The 25212-nt window shown below is 36.6% G+C and overlaps 3 protein-coding genes and 1 non-coding gene across 6 annotated transcripts in view; 1 reads left to right on the forward strand and 3 right to left on the reverse strand.

Moving 5' to 3' along the window:
* The window catches only part of nvy (nervy), a 26428-nt gene extending 13724 nt beyond the window's left edge, over positions 1–12704 (reverse strand). Inside the window, exons 1-2 of the mRNA XM_970584.5 lie at positions 12015–12704; positions 4966–5053 (exon numbers count right to left, since the gene is read on the reverse strand). Of these exons, the coding sequence (XP_975677.2) occupies positions 4966–5053; positions 12015–12023 (97 nt within the window). The 5' untranslated portion in view covers positions 12024–12704. The remainder of the gene's footprint in view (positions 1–4965; positions 5054–12014) is intronic.
* Positions 12705–13984: 1280 nt separating this feature from the next.
* On the reverse strand, positions 13985–15705 carry LOC107398312 (uncharacterized). The gene is made up of 5 exons (XR_010333587.1): positions 15599–15705; positions 15364–15547; positions 15258–15311; positions 15187–15201; positions 13985–14879 (listed from the first exon to the last, which is right to left on the reverse strand). It is a non-coding gene; the product is annotated as an uncharacterized LOC107398312 (transcript).
* Positions 15706–15887: 182 nt separating this feature from the next.
* Positions 15888–19756, reverse strand: Arl6 (ADP ribosylation factor-like 6). Of its 3 annotated transcripts, none has more exons than XM_064355839.1 (5): positions 18485–18596; positions 18245–18437; positions 18114–18191; positions 16371–17252; positions 15888–16316 (listed from the first exon to the last, which is right to left on the reverse strand). In XM_064355839.1, exons 4-5 carry the CDS (start codon positions 16546–16548, stop codon positions 15925–15927), a joined length of 570 nt encoding a protein of 189 aa, XP_064211909.1. In that variant the 5' UTR covers positions 16549–17252; positions 18114–18191; positions 18245–18437; positions 18485–18596; the 3' UTR covers positions 15888–15924. The 3 variants fall into 3 exon arrangements, with proteins under 3 accessions (XP_064211909.1, XP_064211908.1, XP_015837496.1); XM_064355838.1 differs by lacking the exon at positions 15888–16316 and adding an exon at positions 19552–19756 and having other exon boundaries at positions 16548–17252; positions 18485–19499; XM_015982010.2 differs by lacking the exon at positions 15888–16316 and adding an exon at positions 19552–19756 and having other exon boundaries at positions 16548–17252; positions 18485–19504.
* Positions 19757–19946: 190 nt separating this feature from the next.
* btz (barentsz) lies at positions 19947–24706 on the forward strand. The gene is made up of 7 exons (XM_970586.4): positions 19947–20085; positions 20240–20529; positions 20582–20785; positions 20844–21517; positions 23620–23921; positions 23976–24218; positions 24471–24706. Exons 1-7 carry the CDS (start codon positions 20026–20028, stop codon positions 24504–24506), a joined length of 1809 nt encoding a protein of 602 aa, XP_975679.2. The 5' UTR covers positions 19947–20025; the 3' UTR covers positions 24507–24706.
* The last annotated feature ends 506 nt before the right edge of the window (positions 24707–25212 follow it).

Genomic DNA, 25212 nt, shown 5'->3' on the forward strand with positions numbered 1-25212 from the left:
GTTTAAACCGAGGAGTCCCTCGATGATAACGAGTTAATAATAACGATAGCGGTGGCGGCGGTGGTGGCGGCGATAAAGGGCGCCATCGCTGCGGGTTGGTCCCTTGCAAATTTGCGAACTGTATGAAGATTCGCAATTAGGTCCACGGTTTTCAAGCGGGCCATACGGGTTTTATATTCGGTTCTGGTTTTTGTCGGATATATGCCGGAATGGAAGAAAGCTTGACGCGGGTACCGCCATAGCCGGGCGCCCCGTACTAAGCGGTGCAGAGCTATCGAATATAGGACAATGTCAATAATGGTAACCACCGAGTTCCTAAATATTGAAATTCTGGACTGCAGGTCACCTCCGATTTTTTGAAAGAACGAGATGAATTCCCGCTAATTAATCCAACATCAATTAGCTCAGATCCAGCGCGGCGTTCCTGCTGGTGAAAGGTGGCACATGGCAGAACTCAGCGATCTCGACGTGCCAATAGCACGCTCCTGCCCTCTAACTTCAACTTGAACCCTCGCTTTTCTTCACCAAGTGTCAATTACACTGGCCCGGACATATCTCAGACATAATGTCCTCGCCTGTTCCTCCACTCGACGCTATAATTGCAAATGAAAGACACCCGCCAGCGTCGCACGTATGTGCGGATAAATCAGTGATTTTTCTCGTTTGGTTTTTATGAAATCATAATAACCGGATTTCCTGTTTTAGAACAAGAGAAAAAAGCCGCCAGACCGATATGCATTGTTGAAATAGAACTGGGCGAATTGTTTGTGGCATTGTGATGTTTGTTTCATGTGCCTCTGAAATTTTCATATTATGATGTCTCCGTGTATGATTTTGACAGATTAATTATTACATTTTTGTTTTGCAGTCTGAATTAACTGCGACGATTTAGGTGCATGTTTATCACGTTTTGAATAATTCACGTTTCCGCTGTTCATAAATGTGGAGGAATATCAGAAACCTCCTTCAGGCTTACACTGATTTCCAGAAGAGTCACGGGAATAGTAACTAAATTAAACAAACTTATTATTAGCAACTTCTTTATTTTGTGTCGCGTGACACACAATCCCGAAGCTTTTATTTATTATCCTGGTCTATGCGACCCAGTGGTTGCACCCTTTGCCGTCTGTTGTGTGAAATATCCGTTGTGTCTTAATAAATGTATAAAAGCAAGTGGGTGGTGGGAACATTGTGGCCCGAAGCCGTCCGTATCTGAGGATTAGCGGCTAATAGGAGAACGTGTCGAAGCGGATATCCGGGGATTCGAGCGACTCGCACGCCCTCAGCAACCGTTGTAGCGACAAGTGCACCGGTTCTCACTGCACGCACTCCCCAACCCCCATAGCGGCCCCTCGTCGTTCTTGTGGCCTGTTTACGCACGCCGCCTCTCGATAAAAACCATTAATTGTTGAAAAAACATTTTCGCGGAATTTATAATCAACTCGCGCCGCAACCGGAAGAATCCGGACTTGATGGGGTGACGGAAGGAAGACTGCAGTGCGCATTTGGGGTTATTTCGCGAATTTCACTATGGTGTGAACGATGGCACGGCCATATATTAGCGTTAACAAAGCGGGAACAGGCCAGGACTCAGGTGCGTTCGTACCCAATTAACAGTCTTATGCCCGCGGAGGCACTGCTGCACTAATATCTATAAATTGCAGGATAATCCTTAACATAAACAGCCATTTAAAGTGATCTATGATGTGCCGGACATTAATATTTATAAAGCTGGCGGGCGGAACAGGTAATAATTGGCCCGGAATGCGATATTCTTTTGAATTAAATTCCGTTTTGTAATTACGAATTACTGCAACTAGAAAAATGTTTACTTTATCTCCGCCGAACAATAAAAATAATTAGTAAGGGACGACTTTTTACAATAATGTTAAGTGCTGTGTGGTCACGATGTTTAATGTAATAAACCAAATATTTTACTATCCACGTTTTCTATGAAATGTAACGTTAAATTATAAAAAAAAAAATAAACGAAAATATTTAATTTATCTCTAAAAATTTTTAGTTAAGTGAGTTTGTTTGGTAAAGTCCCGAAAAACATTGTTAATGAAAATTATGGCAACTGCAAATCCAGTAGGATTTGCGCACGTCCACTATTTTTGACTAGAAAATACACAAATTTGGTGATTTTTTGAGAAACCATGTCCATTTTCGGTCAAAAACCTGCTGAAAGTCACAAAAAAGGTAAAAACAATTTTAAAATTGTTGAATCAACTTATACGCCCGGTATCTTGTGATGGAATCTGGTGAAAAATTAGAGAATTAAATTGAAAAAAAAGTGGAAGAAAATGTTTTTTCGATCAAATTCGTCGCTTTTGAACTGAAAGTATTTTCGTTTTAGGTGAATTATTGCAATTATATAGTTTGTAATGTTAATTTATTTAAAAGTTTGTGTTAAAATATCTGTAAAAGACGGTAAGTACTTGGGGCCCTGGTGGCTCAGTGGTATAAGCGCCACTTTCGACGGGGGAAGTCGGGTGTTCGAACCCGGATCAGGGTAACAATTTTTCTATGAAAAAAAGTGAAGAAAAGGTAAGTGAAAAAACACAAAAGCAAAAATAACAGATTGAGAGAACACAAAGACGTATAAACGTAAAGCGGAGCATAAAACTGACAGAAATAAGAAAATAATGCGGCAAAAGGTAAAAGTACGTAAAGGCGCCAAATTGTAAACGTAAGAGCACATCCTAATAAAGGGAAAATACCTTTTGTTTTGAGAGAAAAAGAGATGAACGTAAAGGTGAAACGTAACTTCAAACTTTAGCTTTGAATCCTTAGACGACTTTCTTTTTAAATTATAAAAAAATTAAATGAAAATATTTAATTTATCTCTAAAAATTGTTAGTTAGCTGAGTTTGTTTAGTAAAGTCCCAAAAAAACATTGTTAATCAAAATCATGGCCACTGCGAATCCAGTAGAATTTGCGTACTTGCACTATTTTTGACTAGAAAACACACAAATTTGGTGATTTTTGGAGAAATTATGTTCATTTTCGGTCAAAAACGTGCTGAAAGTCACAAAAACGGTAAAAACAATGTTAAAATTGTAGAATGAACTTATACGCCCGGTATGTTTTGATGAAATCTGGCGAAAAATTAGAGAACTAAATTGAAAAAAAGAGGAAAATAATGTTTTCTCGAACTAATTCGTCGACTTTTGAACTGAATGTATTTGCGTTTTAGGTGAATTATTGCAATTATATAGTTTGTAATGTTGATTTATTTAAAAGTTTGTGTTAAAATATCTGTAAAAGACGGTAAGTACCTGGGGCCCGGTGGCCCAGTGGTATAAGCCCCACTTTCGACGGGGGAGGTCGGGTGTTCGAACCCGGATCAGGGTAACAATTTTTCTATGAAAAAAAGTGAAGAAAAGGTAAGTGATACAACACGTAAGCAAAAATAAGAGATTGAGAGAACACAAAGACGTATAAACGTAAAGCGAAGCATAAAACTGACAGAAATAAGAAAATAATGCGGCAAAAGGAAAAAGTACGTAAAGGCGCCAAATTGTAAACGTAAGAGCACTTCCTAATAAAAATTAATTTTCCAAAAAATTAAAAATACTATCTACTCTAAGTCAAAATCAAAAAGTGGTAATTCTACACAATAGTCCAAAAGAAAAGATTGTAGAGTATATCTATATTTTTATTTGACCGATATTGTGCGTAGAATTGTTTTCCCAATCAATCCATGCCAGAAGGGAGCCTACGATTCCATTATTGTCTCATAAACCCCCGATTGATAAAATATTCACATAAAATAATAACGCAGTGAGCCCTATCAAATCGTCTTGAGAACGGCACACCTGCACTACTTTTTACATAACTAATAATAATTAATAACATTATACCTGTAAGCTGATGTCATTTTTACGACCACCATCAATTATTCGTCGTTCGTCGACATCGCTCGTCTTTTTTCCCGCGGAAATGTGTTTACGCGACTCATGCACGCCCGGAACGAATCCGATTTATATTTAAAGGCGACAAAATCATTTTTTAGCCCAGAGGCTATGAACAATGTCGCTAAGATCAACGATTTGACGAAATTATAGAGCGCGTGTCGATCAAACCCCGTAATTATCTTATCCACTTTGGCGTATTCAATAATTCCAGTAATGTGTACCGAGAGAACAACCTGTTTCAGTCGATATTTTCCTACTGGAATCCTTCCATCTGGTTCCTTTATACATATCCTCGCACAGGACAAGCATGCAGCGAAAAGCGGCCGTATTGCGAGGACAACAGGGGCGGGTTTTGCGCCAACTGAAGGACATTTGCGGTATTATGAGTTCGAGTGTGTTTTGGAATAATTCACTGTTTAGTTTACTATCGATTCTATTCAAAATACATATTAATATCTCGTCTTAAAGACGGCTGCGGTGACGATTCCGTTTTTTCCAAACCTACACCCGGTCTGAATTTGATTAATTTTTAAGACTTGGTAGAAGGTTTCAGTAAATGTAATTAAAAATATCGTCGATTCGTATTTTTTTACTAATCTTATAAAAACTGTGAATTCGTTCGTTCATTACTTTAGTCTCCGGCTGTATGTATATTGGATACCGTGTTCTCGTTAATGTGTCCAAAAAATTGTCGTGTAGTTTGCTATTTTAATAATTTTATGGCGAAAGGAAGTCACTATTTTTACTTTTTTACTACTAGCCGGTGCGCCCTGTTGTGCCTTAATTTTAATTAGACTTCACAATAATTCTTTTGCGGTTTACGAAAGTTGATTTATAAATAAATAAAACAGCCTGCAGCAACTGTACAGATACAAAACAAACGAATTTAAAACAATTCAGCGGCAAGGTTTGTTTGAATTAAGCTCCATGTTAAAGAATTCGTCTGTCATCTCCATTTGAACCGTTTAATCCTGTCTTAATCCTCGCGAAAAATTCATCGCCGAAGCTAATCGATCTCATTTCCAAACGTGCCAAGTTGTTTACCTTTAGCCCTCGTCCTGGGCGTCTCGGCGTACCCTTGGCCTCCATCCTTCTCTCCGTTCTCCTCCTTGATGAGCTTCGGCTCCATGCCCTGTAAAACCAACACGTTAACTACATATTAATGAGGAGAAATGGGCATCGGGCGATAATTAAATTTTTTCAAATATACTAAGTTTTTTCCCCTGGTTGGGCGTCAGATGGGCTCAGTATTCTAAACACGATGACGTCATAAAACAAAAATCACACGATTATGGTGCCTTCTCTTTCTGTCCTAACTAGAAAAACGTGACGCACATCGTAATTGCCAATTATTAAATGGCGGCAACGATGATGAAATTTTGCAATATGCCGCATCTGGTATAGGGGCGAATTATTTATTTTTGATACCACAACTGCATAGTTGCATGTTAAATATCACGGATTTCGGGTGTGCGGCAACCAGATCTATTCCTGGATCCGATGCCAGGCCATGCCGTGCTGAACGGTGAGGTTTTCCAATCAAAAAACTCAAACACAAAAGTAGTGACACAAGAATAAGTAATTAAAATAAATGCACTTTTATCCAATCCTGATGACATTTTCCCCCCTTTGGGTTATATCTACCTCTAATTTCCGAGATCATAATTCCTTTAAGCACCAGCAGAAGGGGGTATCAGATTTATTTTTTATATTTCTTGTTTATTTTTAGAAAAAACGTCTAATCGTCGTCCACCCACGCAATTTGGACACAATTAATTGTGCAATTTTCATAAAAACCTTTGCAGTGAAAAAAATTTCACATTTCATTGTGGTGTCTCTAACCCGGCCCATTAAGAATGCTAATATTTTGAATTTTTTGGCACTAATTTTTTCGGACCATTAGGTGAGCTTTAGTGAAAAGCACAAAGGTGTAAATTCGTAAGTGGAATTGGGCCAGAAGATACATACTTACGTTTTTTCTGTATAGTAATTATTGTAGCAACGTTTTCTTTGTACACCATTAAATTTTTATTATAATTATTCTAAACCGCAAGGACTCTTCAAGCTAATCACTCAGGCAAGCTTATTGTGTGATTTATTACAGATAGACTACAGTCTTTCAGACGAACCGATCGGTTTCGTAAATATTTTGGGTCACCCTTGTCAAAACATCTTATTGTAAAGGTTGCTTATCTTAAACACCATTACCTGTTGTAAAACTTGATGGTGTACAAAGAAAATATTGCTGCAATAAGTAAAAATCGTAGATTACACAACTTGTTTAGAAAAATAATGTTTTCGTTCGTTCAAATTCATTTTTTCCAAACTAAAATAAATAAAAAAAAACTGTTTATTTTTATTTTTACATTTTAGATATTAGGATTTTAGAAGAAATGTAAAATTTTTAGGGCTAGATAGGGTCTTATTATTATTTACTCAGGATTTGTATCACGTAGGAAAAAAGTTAAAATTGTACAGGGTTTTAACTTTGAGGTGATCGTAATTTTATTTTTAAAATATGACACTCATTTTATTTTATTCTTTTCTGTGGTTAACTCTGACTAATTCTCTATCTATTGAGTGTAATTTTGTGTAACTAAATCGTTCAGGTTTTGAAATTGTTGTATTATTTTTGTGTATTTTTGTATTAAGAAAATCAGCTCGTTTGACATTAACTAAACTGCGGTGTAAATAATGATACAGTGTACTATAAAGTTAGTATCTTTTGCTATAACTGAAAACCATCAGAACTTTTAATTCCGCTCCTCTGTTTACGCGTTTTAAATAAATCCCGGCAGTTGGCCGATCTCTGCGAACATTTGCCGTCGCGGCGCTTCCGGCCCAGCAATCTTGAGTAGTAACATAAACACTCGGTCCCCACTCCTTGCTACACATCCACCTGCTTTTTTTCACTGCTATGAATTTTAATTCTGCCGCAATCTGAAGGGGCGCCACACAAACTCGACGTTTGTTACAACCCTCTCATTTACAATCCAATTAAGCAATTCCGGCATTGATCATTCGTAGTAACGTCCTGATTGGTTGAATTAATTTTTACGAAAAATGTGTGCTTTGGAGCGTGGGCGACGTCTGCTGGGGCATGTGCTGCGTCTCAGGATAGCACACTGCAGATCCCACTTGTGCAAACAGGCGGCTATGGACACGCGGTCTTTCATCGGGCGCAGTTGGCTGCGTCTGGAGTATACTAGCGAACACATGTGACGGCCAAGGTGTTGACACCAAAGGTTGGTCTGCGAAAATTCCTTTCCACCCATGCTTGACGTAACACTTTTCGTAACCAGTTATGAAAGAACAGTACACAACAGGTGGGGAAATACAATGGAACCTATTTAATCCGACCATGCGCTCTATGGTCTGAACAATGCACACAGTTGCAAAGCAAGTGTTAAAAAGTGTCAATCAGCTTTTCTTATTACTTAAATTTAGCCGTTTTCGAAATATTTAGGGTTTTTTGAAAATTTTGGTTTTGCTTTTTGGTTTTCACTTCACAAATCAGTAATTCTGTCATTTTTTAGAGTTTTATAAATCGTTTTTGGACAATCAAAAAAGAAAGCCTATACGTTATTTTTCCTTCAGTATGTTGATTAAAAGATGAAAAAAAAGTTTACAAGCTATTAAGTCAATTTTTTCAAATAAAATGCCCAAAATTTTATTTCATTAAACAAACAAAAATTAATTCTGCAACTATATTAGCTCCCCTATACCTGTCTGTGATAATTTTTAAGTTATGTTGGTTTTCTTTGACATTGCGGGAAATTTTGCAGGGAATTTCTCTGAAATTTTGAACACTTTAACGAAAAAATATTTCTCATTGAATAAACTATAAATTCAAAAATTCGCTTTCCTTTTCCCTTTAAAACAAAATAATTCAATTTTCTACCATTTCTTTAGAAATTTTGAGTTATGGTCTTTTAAAGTTTTCCAAACTTAATCTTAAAAATATTTAGTTTGCTAACTTTTTTTAAAAATTTGACAACACCAAACAAAAGATCTAAACTTTCTCTGTCAAAGAGCTAAAAAGGACTTAAGATTTTTTTAAACGGCAGAGTTATCGATTTTTGAAAACAAAGATGCAAATCCAAAAATTTTCAAAAAAACTAAATATTTCGAAAACGACTAAATTTAGGTTTATGAAAAGCGATAATAACTCGATTAATCCAAAAATGCAGTAAAAAACACAGCTTTCCATTTAAAATAAGAAAGTTGATAACAACTTCCGGTGTAACCGAGAATACCGGCATGTTGAAAATATTGTCATTCATCAGAAGCTACCGGATTATATGTAGTTGTATACAAATTTTCAGATGACAATCATTTTTATAACTCCCAATGCTTCTAATGTGGGGTTTAGACGGAACAGCCTGTTTTTTTTTGTATAAAAGTACAAGTGCCGAATTTCAGATGCGTACCTATTCACTTTAATTACGAAAAAATTTAATTCTATATTTTATTACCATCCAAAAAACTGATACTTCTGTGAACTTTAAGTCTTTACTTCTTTACTAGAAGCCTTTAAAAGTACGTCGTGTTAGTGAAAAATTATATTTCATGAATTTTAACTACTGTTTAATAAAATTATGATAAGAGAACATATTGATTGGAGACTTTTTATCAAAACTGTTAAGCGCAATGATCGCCTGCCGCGGGAATGAAGATGAGGCTTGGGCGTTCGTCTGTATATTAAGTGTTTTGAAAGCACCCCAACGTTCATTTCATCCTGAAACTAAAAACAGGAAACATCTGTTAATGTGGAGCATCGTCCCAGGCGTGCCCATCACTTTCCAATTTAAATCAGGAATTTTCCTTTTCGAAACAATATTTCCGGGCGATTTATCGAGTGGCGACAGGGGTCGTAGAGGCGCTAACCCATTAAGATGGAGCACGTGTCCGATTGCAAGCGAGACGGCATGCACAAGAGAAGACGCCGATAGAAAGATAAATAGCGTCGGTCGGGGGCGGCGACGCTGTTTACAGATGTCCCCCGAGCATCGGGACGCCGCTTATGTTTGGGATATCTCAATTCGACGGGGCCACCTGCGATATGTTTGCTGCGTTTCCATCACCGACCATGGACGCTTTTATACATTTTTCCCTCTTCGAGATATTTATGTTTGAGAGCCACATGTGGCCGCGCCCGATGTAATTATATTTTTAACAATAACCGCAAAATGGGCTCCTATATGGAGGGATTTATGGATAATTGCGCGTGTCACGTCGTTCATTTAGCACCGAGAAATCGCCGACAACCTAGGGTTTTGGCATTTTTTCGTGTATTAACTGATACTCTTCGCAGTTTTCTTGGGGGTGTCGCCGCTGGCGTACATCACTCTTCGTCATTTCCATTGTCGATGTGGAAGGGTTCGGCGGCGGCGGCGGCGATGATTCAGGAGGCGGCGCAGGTGTGTTGTGTGTGTAACCCTGTCAGGTGTGCACCCAGTAAGCGCGCGCGCCCCCAGGTTTTCCACCCCATCGGCCACAACGCACCTGTGTCTCGCCCATTGCGATTGCCTCCTTATAACTATTTGTCTTTTGATGGATTAGCCGGCTTCGGCCTTAGATAGATAGGGTGACGATGGAGATGTTTGACGATCAACGTTTCGGCCCCCAGTTCAAAATCATCGTGCATGTATTAATACTCGCTTCATCCATAATAGATCGAAACGGAAATAGATCGCGTGATGGTAATTGTATTTCGATAAAGCTATGATTAAAAAAGGAAATCAAGACGGTTTAAGAACGTTAATTCTTGAATTTCCACTGAATTATTAACGATAAGACGACAAAAGAATCTGTAAAAGAGCACCTGTGTGTGTTTATTAAATTAAAAGTGGGGATTTTAATAATTAAAAAGCGTGGTTGAATCAATAAGGCTTTTGTTGGCTCATTCGAGCGGACTTTAAAACCTAGTGGATTCTTGAGCTAAAAACGAATGTTTTGGGCAGTAAAAATAACTAGTGATTGTAACATGTTGTTGAAAGAAGTTAGGATTTGCGCACACATGGTGTCGGTGTTTGGTTTGTATTGTTTATACGCGTTGTATACTTGTATTTTCTATTATTTGGTGATAAACGTAAAAAACAGAACCTTCAATATTTAGGATGTTAGCCGACTCAAAAAAAGTACATTTCGTAAAAGACAAAAAATGAGAGTAATACAGTCGGAGAACGAAATATTCTGTCTTTTTTATTTTTTTTATTTGCATGTTACGGTAGTGCTTCACTTATCCGTGTTCATTATTATTATTATTATTATTGTTTTATTTTTTAACTTTTTTCCAAAAAACAAAAACTTTAGGTAATTTTTAAAACGCTTAATTAGTAAAAATTTCATTAATTTCCTAAAGTTCGAAAAAATCCGAGGGGCCCTAAGTCAGCTTATGGAGGCTCCACTGTACTTCATTCGTAACAATAAAACCATACAGTAGTTCTGTACAGTAAAAATGGATATAAATGGATTTTCGAAGTTTTTTACTAATAAGAGTAAAAAGAGAAAATTATGGCACCTCTCAAAAACTGCATTACCACAAAATTCTAGACCTTTGCGAACTGTCAAAGCTTATCTACTGGTAAATAGCAAATTTGAAATACATTAAAAACGTTATCTAACAACGTTATCGTGATCGTAACAAAATTTGATCAACAATAAAAATGAATCATTTTTGAAAAAGTTTCCTAGGAAATAGTACCCAGTGTTGGCACATCCACAAAAACTTGGATTTTTTGATATACAGAGTATCAGAAATACGTTTTCAATAAAAAATTCGCAAATTTAAAATTTGGAAAAAGATAACATACTAAATCGTATACCCGTCTATGGGTACAAAAATTAATGAGCCGATCTATTTTCGTTGTGATAGAAACGGACAATTTAAACAATTTAAAACAACAAAGAAAATTGTTGCTATAAATACAAACTGAGGAAGGAGGAAAGGAAGAAAACAGTGAAAATTATAACAAAAAATTTTGCTTCTGTTATATAGAAAAGTTGTATTTGATGAGTTTTATTACGTGAAAAAATTAACCCACGTATTTCTGATATACCCTATATTTTAATTTTTTTAATTCAAAAAACTGCTAGTAATTATTAGTAAATTGCAAAATAGTTAGTCAACATTGTGTTAGAAAAAAATTATTTCGTGTGAAACAAAAAAACATTAAAAATGATGAAAACCAAATCAAACTTTTTTCAAAAGAATTTTTCTTAATTTGTCCCGTAATCTACACAAGCTTTCCAACAATGTACCACTTAGTTGGTGCGCCAGATTTGTAAAGGAAATTTAGCTTCAGAAATGCCTAAACTATACGCACCTTTCCGGTGATTCAGGCTGTATACAGGCTTATTTTTTAAAAACGAGGCAACCTAAATTTCTCAGAAAATAAACAAAAGGTAGAAAACTCTGAGACAGGACAATTTTTATTTTATTTTTTATTATTTTTTTTTATTACAATACCCATTCAATTCGGAATTCAGCTGTTTTTTTTTGCGACTCACCACAACCGATTATTATTGTTAACCCAAATTACACTATTGAGTGGACATAATAAAAATAAAACAGGTTTAATATATGTACTATTTCGGAACGATTTGGTATTACCTACTGTCTTACCTATTTCTGGACATCGTCAGGCTTTACTAGTATCAAATGTTCTAATTCATTATAGATTGATTTACCTGCTGATTGATGATTGATAAGTAAGTATACCCCATCAAACTTTTCTTGAACATCATCGATATTATGAGTATGTAGTTTAGTCCTTGACAGTTTGTCAACTTGATACCTCAATACATAAAAGTAGGCCGTATTTAAAACAGCTGAACACACACACACACCCCATCTCATTAAAAAATGTATGTTTACTTGTTTACCAACCATCAGGTTTTATTAATTTTAAAAATAATTACAAACTTAATTACGTGCTAAAAGTAAAATTGTTTTAAATTGTCAAGAAGGGTCCATTACGAAGATTGCCATGTTGTCAGTTTAATTGTGACGATGAAAAATTGAGAGAAAATAAATTGTAATATAAAAATTGCTTTTACAAAAACAAGAAAACTGTTATAAAATAACTCACCCTCCTCATATGTTTTTTTACAATTTTTTTTCAAAATCGCGTCGTAGCGTCCATACTATTCGCCTTACTTCACAAGAACCGCTCGCTTTTGTACAATTTTGACAATTGAAATGGCGCGCAAAACTCGACGGTGAGACGTCGCGACGTCCAGCGTCGTCGCTTGCATCCACGTCCCGATGCCGACTAAGCTCACGCACGAGCGCGCCGTTATTATGCAACAGCAGGCTTTGCACCTACGTGGACGCAGGCGCGACGTTTCGTTCGCCATCCTCAGTCTCCGTAATTAACCCTCGGCCAACTTTTAATTAATTTTAAAAACATTTCAAAAGCACTCGCCAACTATGGCACCGGCGAAACCGTTCGATGCTGATATGCTCATACGGAGAACGCCTAATCCGACGGTTGTTTTTCTGTGCCGCGAACAAACGAAGCTCGAACTTGTTGAAGTTGTCAGACACAGAAACGCTTTGTGAGGCCGCTCTTTGAGACATCTAGCGGCTGTCAGAGGCAGCGCGTGCAATTTGTTTTCCAATATGGCGACCGGGGCCTTCAAACGCACACATAGCGGGACGTTTCTGCTTTTACACTTTTTTCTCTCTCCCTCTTCCCATTTTTAATCTCACTATATGACGATATCCAGCTTTCACGAAAATTAACTCGAAAAATGATAAGAGGGCACATCAAGTGTCAAAAACACAAACAGATTAGGTGGTCGGTGTACAGAGTGTTTATAAAGATCTCCAAATCCGGTAACGATAAAAGAGATAACTTTATAATTTTTGCAGCGTTCTGAGAGCTGAGATCATTTTAATATAACACTAAAATGATTAATTAAAGAAATTACAATACAATAAGTATTTTTAACAGAAGCACCCTGTATTATATTTTGGAATTTTAGATTACGTATTTTAGAATATAATTTAATGTTTGTTTCTCAACTTATGACTATTGGGAATGCAATATGAGAGGACTCGTGTTACGACACTCGCCTCCGGCTCGTGTCGTAATTTTCATAATCGCGTATTATAGCCACGACCATTAAATGCTCCTCGCATAGTTTGCTATTTAGTATTTAGATTTAGTCTTAAAGTGGTAAACGCGTTTTCATTTTGGGAATACCTCAGTTCGGAGCGTTCCTTGTGTCAAACTTTTAACAGGGAATTTTCATTAGAGTGTTAGATATTACGGTTTGTAATTAAATTGTAAATAAGTTTGCGCTCGCCTCGAGATGGATGTAAATTTCCCAGAGGCCTAGGTGTGCGTTCGCTCGATGTCTTGCGCACGTGTTGAAGAGGTGATTTTTCACCTGTCATCCCCAGGTCCAGGAGCGCCTCTTCAACCCGGCTCGTAAGGATGTTGAGAACTCCGCAGCAAAAACCATTACCGCGCGATTCACAAAAGCTCAAAGTGTATGTGCACACGTCTCAAACTTCAGATCGAATAAGAAAACCGCCCTTGATGATTTTGTTATTATAAAAGAAGTGAAACAAACAAGAAAAAAATGGCATATTTTGGACGCAGCACACGTTCGCACTTCACACAATTCGTCCCAAATACTCCTGCGTGTCCCGGATTCGCAATAAACGGAATCATTTCCAGGATGTACACGAAACTGATAAATTAATTCTCGGGGCGGAGCGAATTGCGTCGATTTAATATCGACGAGAATTGGGCCATCGGAAATTATATATAAAATGAATTATTCCAAGTCGCTTCTCTTTTTGTCGAAAGAAGAGATTTTAGGAGCGGCGGCGGCGGCATCGCCGCCACATGTTGTGCAGCTGTTGCCGTCGCCAGCTGCGACACCAATCCGTGCACACAAAATATATTAAAAATACATTACTTTGGAATAATTACCGGACTTGGATCGATTCTCGGCACCTATGACGCCTTGAACATTTAAAACGTTTTCCACTTGGAATACCCATTACAACTTATTACAATCGTTATCTGTACTGATTACAATAAAATTTACAAAACGTAGGTGTATACTTTAATAAAAACAACATAAACTGTAATTCCAATAAAAAATCGGACAAAAGTAGTAAAACAAATACGAGATATTTTTATTCTTCTCGATCGATTTCTTTCTTCTGGTAGACTAGCGGATGAATTTTTTAAATAATCAGTTCCAAAACATTACACACTATTTTTGTTAAGTTTAACAACCAACATAATAATATAAAATTAAGTTTTTTTTTATTATCAAAAACATATTTAAAACAAATTACGCAAACGCTCCCAGCTTTTCCAACCAAGAACGATACTCACTTAAGTTTTCGTTAGTAAACGGATACGACTGAAAACCAATCAGATTCCGGTTGCAATCAAACATGGGCACGTCATGTGTTTTCTTTGGCAAAATGCTTGTGATTTGTAGTTGATCAAATTTTAACCTTTTTTGCAACGGAAGTTGTAAATTAAAAACCCAATAAAATGTTTGTACACTATCCGATGTGTTTGTAATGTAAATAACTTTTGTGGCTGGATGACCAGATTTTAACCTGATTGCCACCAGATTTTTATACCAGAACACATTTTGTATTTTTTTAATGTTGCCACCCTTCGACCAGTAATAGGAGTTGCTTCGAATTGATAACAAGTTCCATTTATCGGTTTCGTATTTAAAACAATTATTGGTTGTCAGTGCCCAGTTTGATGAAAGTTTAGCGATAGTGCATTTAAATAGTTCTTCGTCAGCATTGTCACAATGTATTTTTTCCAGTAGAGCTGCTACTGGAAAATCATGATGATTTCTGTCAGCACTCAGGGATTTGTTTTTCTCTCCTTGGGTTAATTGTAATATAGATTTTAATATCTCATAACTTGGTTCCCGACGTCGTCTATTTTGTTTAAATACTCCACCTAAATGAACAAAGTATAATTGTATCAATTACATGAAATGAAATGATACAGAATTACTGTGTCAGTTAACAACAAAGTATTTGAAAATATTAGAATAAAGGTGGCGCATTCTGGATCACTTTCTTGTGGAATTAATGGCATTATACAGAATGTTTCGGATCAGTAGCAAACCAACACTCTAAAGCTAGTAATGCGGTAGTACCTATTCTAATTATTTTTCAACAAAAGCACAAGTACATTTTTTGCTTGTACGAGTACTTGCGCGGAGTCTGAAACACTCTGTAATCTTAATATAAACGAAACATACCTTCTCCTGTAAAATCTAAAAAAAATTACATATAAGGTATGATGAAAGATAAAATATAGGTCATTTCTTACTTTCAGGACCAACCACCCACCTTTCTTTCTTCTCTTTTTCGTTTGCCCATTCTTCTGTTGTAATATTATTGGGTAAAAGATCAAAGTAATTTTTAAATTGTCTTACTTGGCTTATTATAATCTTCTTCAAGCAAGAATGATAACATTTTACACATCTTAAAACAACTTTCTGAAGGGTAAGATCCAATGAATGATAAGTAAAGAATGATCATCGTCACAAAGAACGGCACTGCTACCATCAATATTAAGATGAGGATTGTTTCAAAGGGAGTTCTATTGGACCAACAAGTCTAGAACACAGAAATAACTGTTTGAAAGAATAATCGGAAGAGAGCACTCACTTTAATCATTGTTACAGTCGTATATAATTTTTGACAAAGCACTGGGTTTCGTTGACGGAAAAATTTCCTCACAATCACAGCTTACTTCTTAAATGAAAATAAGAACACCACTTTGAAGCAAATGTAATTCCTTCTATTACTGACGAAAATTAACACGTTCATATGAAACTGTAATAAATCACCCGAAAAATTCAGTGATTTTGTTATATTTTTTAAAATACGAAATTGCGGGAAAAATTCTTGAATTAATTTTTAGTCTGAGTTGTGTAAAAAAGCTAGACAACACCAATAAGTATATAAAAGTTTTAATATGCAAACAAATAACATTAACTCTTATTCAAGACAACATCTCTGATTTGCTGTGTCAACCATTCAACTCCTTCCTGCAGGCCTTCCCCAGTCAGAGCGTTACTTGCAGCGATATGCCACGGCTTATCCATTATTTTATCCAACCCCAGTCCTGCGGCAATTTTAACACTGCTTAAAGCGTCTTTGCAGTCCATTTTGTTCGCAAAAAAGAGAACTGGAATTTTGCGATTACATATGTCTGGGTGTTGCAACAATAAATCCAATTCTTCTTTAACGACAACCAGTCGAAGGCGGTCACTGCTGTCCACCACAAAAATTATCCCGTGGCAGTCCTTGTAATAATGTTCCCACAGGTCGCGGTAGCGTCCATGCCCAGACATATCAAAGGCTGTGAAAGCCAAATTTTGATCTGAAATCGAATGTTTAAGAAACAAAGTTGTGACCTTTTTGGACGTGAAGTTACTTTGAAATTTTTCGACGCTGAACCCCACTGTTGGTACGATCTCAGTAACGCGTTCTTCTTCATTTTTGAAATGGTTGACAACTGTCGATTTACCACTATTATTAAGTCCAACTACCAAAACATTAACTTCTTTTTTTCGCACACCAAGGAAAAAGGCAAATTTACTAAACAAACCCATAACGCATGACGTGTGTTTGTATTATAGCCCAGCGTTACCATGGTTTGAAACAATCGATGAACAGCAGGAGAAACACATTTATGGGAAAGCTCCCAGTTCCCTTAACCAAGAACGATAGGCGGTTACATTTTTGTAAGTGAATTTAAACGACTGGAAACCAATCAAATGTTTGCCGTAATCAAATATGGGCACATGCAGTGCTTTCTCTAGGGGCATATTTGTAATTTGGAGTTCACCAAATTTCACTCTTTTTTGTAATGGAAGATGTAGATTAACGTCCCAATAGAATATTTGTTCTCTATTTGAAACATTTACAAACTGGGAGATGTAAAATCGTGTAGAAGCTTGATCAGATTTTAATTTGATTGCCACGAGCTTCTCGTACCAAAAAACATTTTCTATTTTTTTTATTAAGCCACCTTTAGACCAGTAATGCGAGTTGCTGCGAACTGATAACAAGTCCCAATTGTCGCTATTATAATTAAAACAATCAGTCGTTGTCAGTGCCCAGTTGGTTGAAAGTTTTGCAATTGTGCATTTAAATCGATCTTCATTTCCGTCAAAGTACATCTTTTCTAGTAAAGCTGCCACAGGAAAGTAATGTTGAATACTCAAGCCTTCTTCTTCATATTTTTCTTCGGTTTCTTTTCTTTTTTGCTCCAGTTTCATACTGAGCATCTCATTGTCGTTGCCGCGTTGATTCACTGTTGAATTTATACGTTTAAAGTTCAAATAAATATCTAATACTAAGATTTTTTTGCTTTTAACTGCAGATGTGTCTGTTAAATTTTCAATCGAATTTCAGTCTCTGAAGAGGTTCTACTATTGTTTGGTCGTTAATTAAGCTTTTTTGAAAACTATTGAGTTACTTAAAAATATAAGGTGCATTAGTTATCATGATTTTCCTTTCTTATTAATTATCTTTCGAAAAACTTCTGGTTGTTGCCACTCACAAGTCGCAGCTTCCCGTTTGCGTCTCTTCATGTCTTCTATGTTTTTCGACGCTATCTCTTCAAGGAAATTGGCATAATCTAATATGAATTTAAAAAACTTTGAAAGTAAACAGAAATTTTCCTTTACCCGTGGGATCTGTAAGCTCTCGTTTCATTTTACGGTTTTGGTTTTGCGCTAAATGTTTAATGGTAGATTCTGCTTAATTTTTGAAAAAAAAAATTATACAAAAATAAAGTACAACAACAGTAAATGTTAAAAGAAAAATAAAATATTTTTGACAATGAAGTAGACTTTTAGTAATAAAGAATGATTCTTATTGATGATGGAAAAAAATTTTCAAAGAGATTTTTGAGATTTTTTCAGTTTTCAGAATTTTTTTCTAAATTAAGTAAAGCATTGAACGCATTTTAAAAGACTTTCTCTCCTAGAGTCCAAGTGGAAGAATGTACCCTGTAAATTTCAGTCTCTAAAGAGGTTCTACTATAGTTTTGGCGTTAATTAAGCTTTTTTTGAAGACTATTGAGTTACTCAAAAATATAAGGTGCATTAGTTATCATAATTTTCCTTTCTTATTAATTATTTTTCGAAAAACTTTGGTTGTTATCACTTACAAGTCGCAGCATCCCGTTTGCGTCTTTCCATGTCTTCTATGTCTTTCGATGCTATCTCTTCAAGAAAACTGGGATAATCTATTATGAAATTAGAAAACTTTGGAAATAAACATTAGAAATTTTTCTTTTACCCGTGGGATCTGTAAGCTGTCGTTTCATTTTCCAATTGCGAAGCAAAGTGCACAACCGAAAGCATTTTTCTGTTTGCTTCCAGGCCGTTAGAGAATGCCCGTACAGAGCAACCATTACTATGAAAAATGGAACTGCCACAAAAAGTATCAAAATGAGACCCGTTTGAAAGGCAGATCTTTTCGTCCAACATGTCTATAAAACTTGCTAATGACAAATTAAGATCTTTTAAGTTGCTTTACTTTGGGCCGAACACCTTTTGGGTCTTGTGGTATCAAAAACATTCTACGAAATTTGACTTGCTTGTCACTTGGTACGCACTTGTGGTCACTCAAGAAACGGTCACTAGGTGATTAAAAAAAACGAAATTTGTGTGTTCAAAATTTATTAACCATGTCCAAAATCCAGGTTTTGTAAGAATAAACATCAATGTAAAAAACAATCGCATAACTTTCATTTTTTGGGCAAAAAGTCTCCAAATGCATTCCCACCAAGTTGTTACTTTGGTCGATCATTGGAGCATTAACCCTTTTTCCACAAAACTCGTTCCTGCTTGAAATGTAACAAGAAACATGCTTCTGTTTGATGAAACCCGTACAGTCCTCGTGTTGATAAACACGAACATCAAAACTGAGCAATTTGTTGAATTTTTGCCTTTGTGCCAACGGGAGATCCACTCTCCTATCCCAAGTAAAGCTCTGTACAAATCGATCAAGTTTCGCAATTTCAAATGCCTTATCGTCAGTTGCATTAAAATGTAGCAAAACCAAACCAAAATTAGAAAAAATGACATTATTGACCCTTTTTGTCACTCCCCCGAAAGACCACCATGACGACCCTAATCTCAGAACGCCCAAATTTTCAACACAGTCATCAACAGCTAGGGCCCAGTTTCGCGCAATAACACCAACAGCACATTTGAAAAATCCTTCTTTTGCATCAATATATCGCTTTCCGAGAAGAGCGGCAATTGCTGGATTCTCTGATTCCTTACACTTTGCAAGAGTGAAGGTTTGGCTAAGAGAACTAATAGATCTTTTGTTAAGGGCATCAAGTTCAAATTCATATTCTATGTATTCGCGATCGCGTTTGTCGTAAATATTTAGAGTTTTATTTGCTAAATAACAGCATAGAGCGTCACATCTTTCCGAGGCAGGCCCAAAGGCCCCAAAGGCAAACGCTAAGTAAAGCGCGACCATTACCACGAAGAATGGGACTGCTACCATCAAAATAAGGTGAAGAACAGTTTGAAATGAGCTTTTCTACAACAGTTAAGTGGGTTATTGGAACATTTTCTATAAAGTTTTACCATGATTAACGCTAAATTATGTCAAAATTTTTGAATTTTAATTTATTTTTTTTAATTTCACAAGTTGTCTCTGGTGCGATCTATGCAACTAATATAACTCAAATTGTATAAAAAAAATTTTAACTAAAAAACTATAGATGACGTTTCAATCGACTGCTTATATTAGTTTGCGGCCTTTTGGACAATTTTATCAACAAGGGCGTTTTTATTTAAATTTTACTTATAAAAGTATAGGCAACTAGTTATTCAGTTGCCACCAAAAGTTGGTGCTTCTGTGCTTAACCTAACCTCTGAAACCTTGTGACAAGGAGTTGCTAGTTGGCACCAACTTGTTTCTCTCTGTTTCTTTTCCTTTCACGTCGTTCCATTGAGCATGAAAAGGACCAGAAACGAGACGTAAGTCTTGAATTTGTCACTGGCCATCGAATCTTGCCAATCCGGCCAAGATAAAGATATTTGTAAAACAACAAAAAGATGGAAGAAACCGTTGCTGTGCCAGCGACAGCCCCCCAAACGGTGGAAAACATATCACAGGTGAGCCCAATTGCTCCTTACGTTGCTCCTTCGTTCCGGAAAAGAGAAAGATTTGAGAAAAAATTAACAAACCAGGTCACAAGTTCAGAACGAAGTGGAGCACAACCGAGGCGATCTCGCGTGAATTCTTCTCAGTTTAAGAATGATTTTGCAGGAAAAGACACGAATTGACGCTGAGGAGAGCCACAAGTCCCCTAACGAGTCGGAGTATGACAGTGCAGGGAGTTACAGTGATGAAGAGGAGGATAAAGCGAGGTCGAGGAATTCCAGGGAGCACACTGATTCGGAAACTGAAGGCAGTGTAGGGCTGGAGCGGGAATCTGGCGACGGACAGGAGAGTTTGCCTCTCAGGAAGGTGGACGATGATGAGGACAAGAAAAACCCCCAGTACATACCCAAAAGGGGCACTTTTTACGAACACGATGACCGGACAGCTGATGACGAGTGAGTGCGAATAATTACACAGTTCATGTAGTGTGACTGATTAATTGTTTAGGCAAACAGCTGATAATGTAGAATTGGAGAAGGAAAAAGAACAGAAGAAAAAAGTATGGCAGGATAAGAAGGAAAGGTGGAGTCATGATCGTTTTAACGACTCTGAGCAAGCCCCCAAGTCCAGGGCTGAACTTGTGGCCATCTATGGGTACGATATTAGGAACGAGGAAGGTCCCCCTCGAGCTCGAAGGCGCAGACGATACGGGTGAGTTCCCTCACTGTGTTAAAAATCGGTTTAATTTGTTGCGCATGCATTTCCAAAGACGTGGCCCTAACAAGTATACAAGAAACTGGGAAGACGAAGATGCCTACAACAAACCGCCACCTCTTATTCGTAAAAAGAAACCCCTCAGAAAGCCCAATCAAGGCGAAGACTTTCCGCCTCTAAACCGCTCAAGTAATCAAGAAGACCCGCAGGATAGCAGAGATTACGAAGAGAAAACAGACCAGTACCAAGCTGAAACAAACGGTAACACGAAAAATTCAGTATGCGAGTCTCCGCAGTCTCCGCCAGTCCCACCACAAGAATCCAACAGGATGCAGCAACGCGTCGGTTCTGGCCGTGTGGTTAAACCAAAACGCGAAATCAAGGATTCAGATTATAGGGGTTTTACTACAAAAACACGTCAAGTTAGGAATATGAAAACTGATCAAAAAGTCGTCCCGAAATCCTCGAAAAAAGACGATTTTATCCAGTCGCAAAATTTTACAAATAAAAATAACAACATACAAGAGCTAGAAAAGGATTTATCAAAATTGAACGTTCAGGATGGGGTGCATAAAGGGGGTAAACACGGGGGACAGAGACAAGGCAGCGTCCCACCAAGACTCCAATCGGAACAAAAGGGCTCCAAACGGTACAGTTCCATCAGACAGAGGTCGCTTCCAGAGTCGGCAACGCCGCCGTTCTCGCAGCACTCGAATTACTACTCAAATGGTAGGTTCAAATTATAACATCATCACTTAAATTTATTTTCAAGTATACGCACAATACAAATAATTTATGTTATGGTTATGATTTTGCGCTAAATGTTACTGGTCGATTTTGTTTGGTTTTTGATTTTTTTTTACACAAACACAAAGTACAACAGTAAGTGTTAAAAGAAAAAGAAAATATTTTTGGCCATGAAGTAGATTTTAAGTAATAAAGAATGATTATTATTGTTGATGGGAAATTTTTTTCTGAGTATTAGATTTTGATGAGATTTTTTAGTTTTCAGAATTTTTTTCTGAATTAAGTAAAGCAGTGAACGCATTTTAAAAGACTTTCTCCCCTAGAGTCTGAGTGAAAGAATGTACCCTGTAAAATAATATCAAAAATGCTTCTTAACACGGCTGTAAATCATTGCGGAAAATAGCTAAAATGTAATCCTTTTTTGCCCTCTTAATTATAGTCTTGAATATATTTTCTTAGGCAACCAATTCGCAATATATTCCTTTGGACATTACATTTGATAAAAAATAATTTTCATCTGGTAAGTAGATGGGTCCAGGACGACCTTAATTCGGATCTAAACTAGTAAATATTATAATTGATTAGTTTAACTCTGACTAAAACATTTTTGGATTATCATTAGACCCCTCAGTGGTTTGAGGCCACGCTGTACCTACTAAGCGCCCCCTGGCCCTTAATTAACATCAATTTTTCCCAACTGTAAAACTAGAGACAGGATATAGGTAGTTTGAAAGTGTTACAGTACAGTATAGTGAACAAAAAATTTCGGGCACTTAATTAACGGCATTAAAAAAAACGATGTGGTTTAGGCTTAATGAGACGAATGTTTTTAACACGAAGGTTTATGAAGATGAAATGTTGAAGATCTTTGATTTTTTGCTCGCGACGGTACTTACAGGAAACATTTTTTGATAGGTACTTCTGGACCGCGCCAACATTTTTTGGTTGAACAAATGAGCACTTACCACTTTTACGTGTGATTAATTTAGAAATTATGAGTGCAGTCACCATACGCAGTCAGTGTGGGAGCTCTTAACACTTTTGCATAAATCAGCAGCACAGTCTGAAAAACACTACATTGATATTACGTGTTTTATGTGCCTTATGACCCCCTTTAGCATTTTTCAATTACCCAAAACAGTTTCCACAGATTTTTCGTCTTATTTGTTGGATTTTCTCAAATCATTTTCGAAATGTCATCCGTCAAATTTAAAAGAACGTGCGCATGCGCAATAATTTTTAACGTGTGTATTAGCCAAATTCTTTTGTAACTAAAATAAAAAAGTTTTCATTTAATATTTCTTATTTATTTTCTCTCGGTGTTTCAATTTTGCCTCTTTTCATCTAGCAGATCCTCCAGTATTTCATAAAGGGGTAGAATAACATGCGAGGGGACAAAGACAGATTCATTAATACTATTTAATGAATTAGCGTAAAACTAGGCACGTAATAGTGAAAGTTGTAAGCGTTTTGATTGGGCCGTTTGAGGTCGGCCATTAAAATTACGGAGAAAACCAATCATCATAGATTTTTTGATTCATTGAAAAAATTTTTTTTGGATATCATTGGTCCGTTTAAGGTCGGCCATTATAATAATGTGAACAAGCCAATCACTTTGAATTTTTGGATTCATTCAATAATTTAATGTGAACGCCCAGTTTAAATATGAAAGCAGCCAAAAAAATAAATAACAAAAAGAGGTAATTAATTACTAATTAACCAAGACGTTTTGGGTTAATATAAGGTCTATTTTTTTTTATTAAAAATAAAACAAATTATTGCAGCAACAATACCATAACTCATAAAAATCCATAATCTTTTGCAAGTTATATTGTTGTGGTCTATAGGCTCGAATTTAAAAAAAATCACCCTTCTTTATAAATAATTTTAATTTTTGTTATGGTAGTTACTAAGGTACTGACTGCGTCCAGTATTTTAGTACCTATTATTTTGTTGTTTTAGAGAGCTTGTACCAAAAAAGTTTGTATGTAACACTTCCGCAAAATAGTTTCCTAAATTCGTCTGCTAAAACTGTATTTTGCGGACGTGTTTCATAAATAACTATTATTATTTTATTTTTTCAGAATTCAACCAAGCACCGAATCAAGTGACCATTCATCAAAACGCGCAGATTCATCCGTCCACGACTCAAGTCCCCCAAATCGCGCCGCCCCCTCTGCCCCCCATCCCGCAGGTTCCCGTCACGGCAGCCCCCATCCTGCAGGCGCCCCAATTCGCGCCTCCGTTCGCCCAAGCTCCCCCGTTTTTACAACCGGCGCCCCCTCCATTCATCCCTCAGCAAACCCCCCAAATTATCAACTACGTGCCGGGTCAACCGCAGTTCTCTCAGGGGTATCAGGGCTACCAGCAGCAGTTCAATCCTGTGGTGGGTGTTTCCCAGCGCGTTTTTTCACATTTTCTTGATTGCTTTGTCCTGTAGACTCAGCCTGAGCTGTACCAGCCCCAGACGGGGATCACGTACTACTCGACTGACCAACAGGTGACGCAGAGGGCGGCACCGCTCAAGCGTCCGAAAGCTGCGATCCCGATTGTGGCGCCTCCGCCGATCGATCTGAAAGGTAAGGTCAAGGAGGAGGACGCGTTGGCAACCGAGGGGTATGTGTCGACTGCCAACGATGGACAAACAAGCGACAGTGGCAGCGCTCAGGAATCAAATTTACAGGTGCAACAATGATGTTTGCAGTTTTTTGTGTAATTCTTCCGCGTACGGTATAGCTGGCTTTTTATATTTAATGAAATATCATATTTATACTTATATTTTGGAAAATCAGTTTATTAATACTTAGGAACAATGGATTTTAAAATATTAATTATTTATGAAAGTAGCTTAGACATGTTTTGTTATTGAAATGACGATATTGAAGGTTATCATGGTTGAAAATTTTATTGTTGGGTAATTTTTACTTTTTTTCAGGATTGTGGTTATGCCAGAAGATATAGTCTCTATTAATTTACATATTTTAGCTTCCTTTATTGTTTATTTGATACAAAAGTTATGGAAAATCAATAAACGCCACTAAAAAAGCGTCACTTACTAAGTTTAGCTGATAGATCATTACAAGTGTTCTCATTTATTTATGACAGACATTTTACTTTTCATTGTGTAAAGTTTTTGTAATACTACATGTATTAAATATTTAAAAAATGTAAGCATTTTCTGTTATTTACATCCCCATTCGTCTACGCAAGTTAAATTCAAAACATGCGCCAATTACAATTGGGAGCAATAGCACTTTCCAACAAACATCGCGCAGTGATTTTATTTCACTGAACATCACATAACACTATTAATCCTATGTTCAGTTTAAAAATAATGAGTGCATACTAGAGTGCTTTGACATTTTTTATTAATTATTTGGTAAAGAGTTTATTTCGCTGAACATTACATAAGACAACACTCTTTAATTGTAATATTCTGTGTCTCTTTTTAAGCTGCATTAAATAACGGTGACCATAAACTAAACAAAAAGCTGAAAGTAATGATAAAAATTATCGAAAACTATACAAAGACAAGTAAAACTTTTGCCTCATATTTTTAAAACACTGCGAATAGAATTATGGAATAATATTAAGTTGTAGGGAATTAAGTACCTACCTGTGGTCTCGTGGACTATACAACTTTGTGGTTTGTATTTTTTCGCCTCTTAGTATTTAGT

This window comes from Tribolium castaneum, chromosome 3 (assembly GCF_031307605.1).
Source record: "Tribolium castaneum strain GA2 chromosome 3, icTriCast1.1, whole genome shotgun sequence".
Classification (NCBI taxonomy): domain Eukaryota; kingdom Metazoa; phylum Arthropoda; class Insecta; order Coleoptera; family Tenebrionidae; genus Tribolium; species Tribolium castaneum.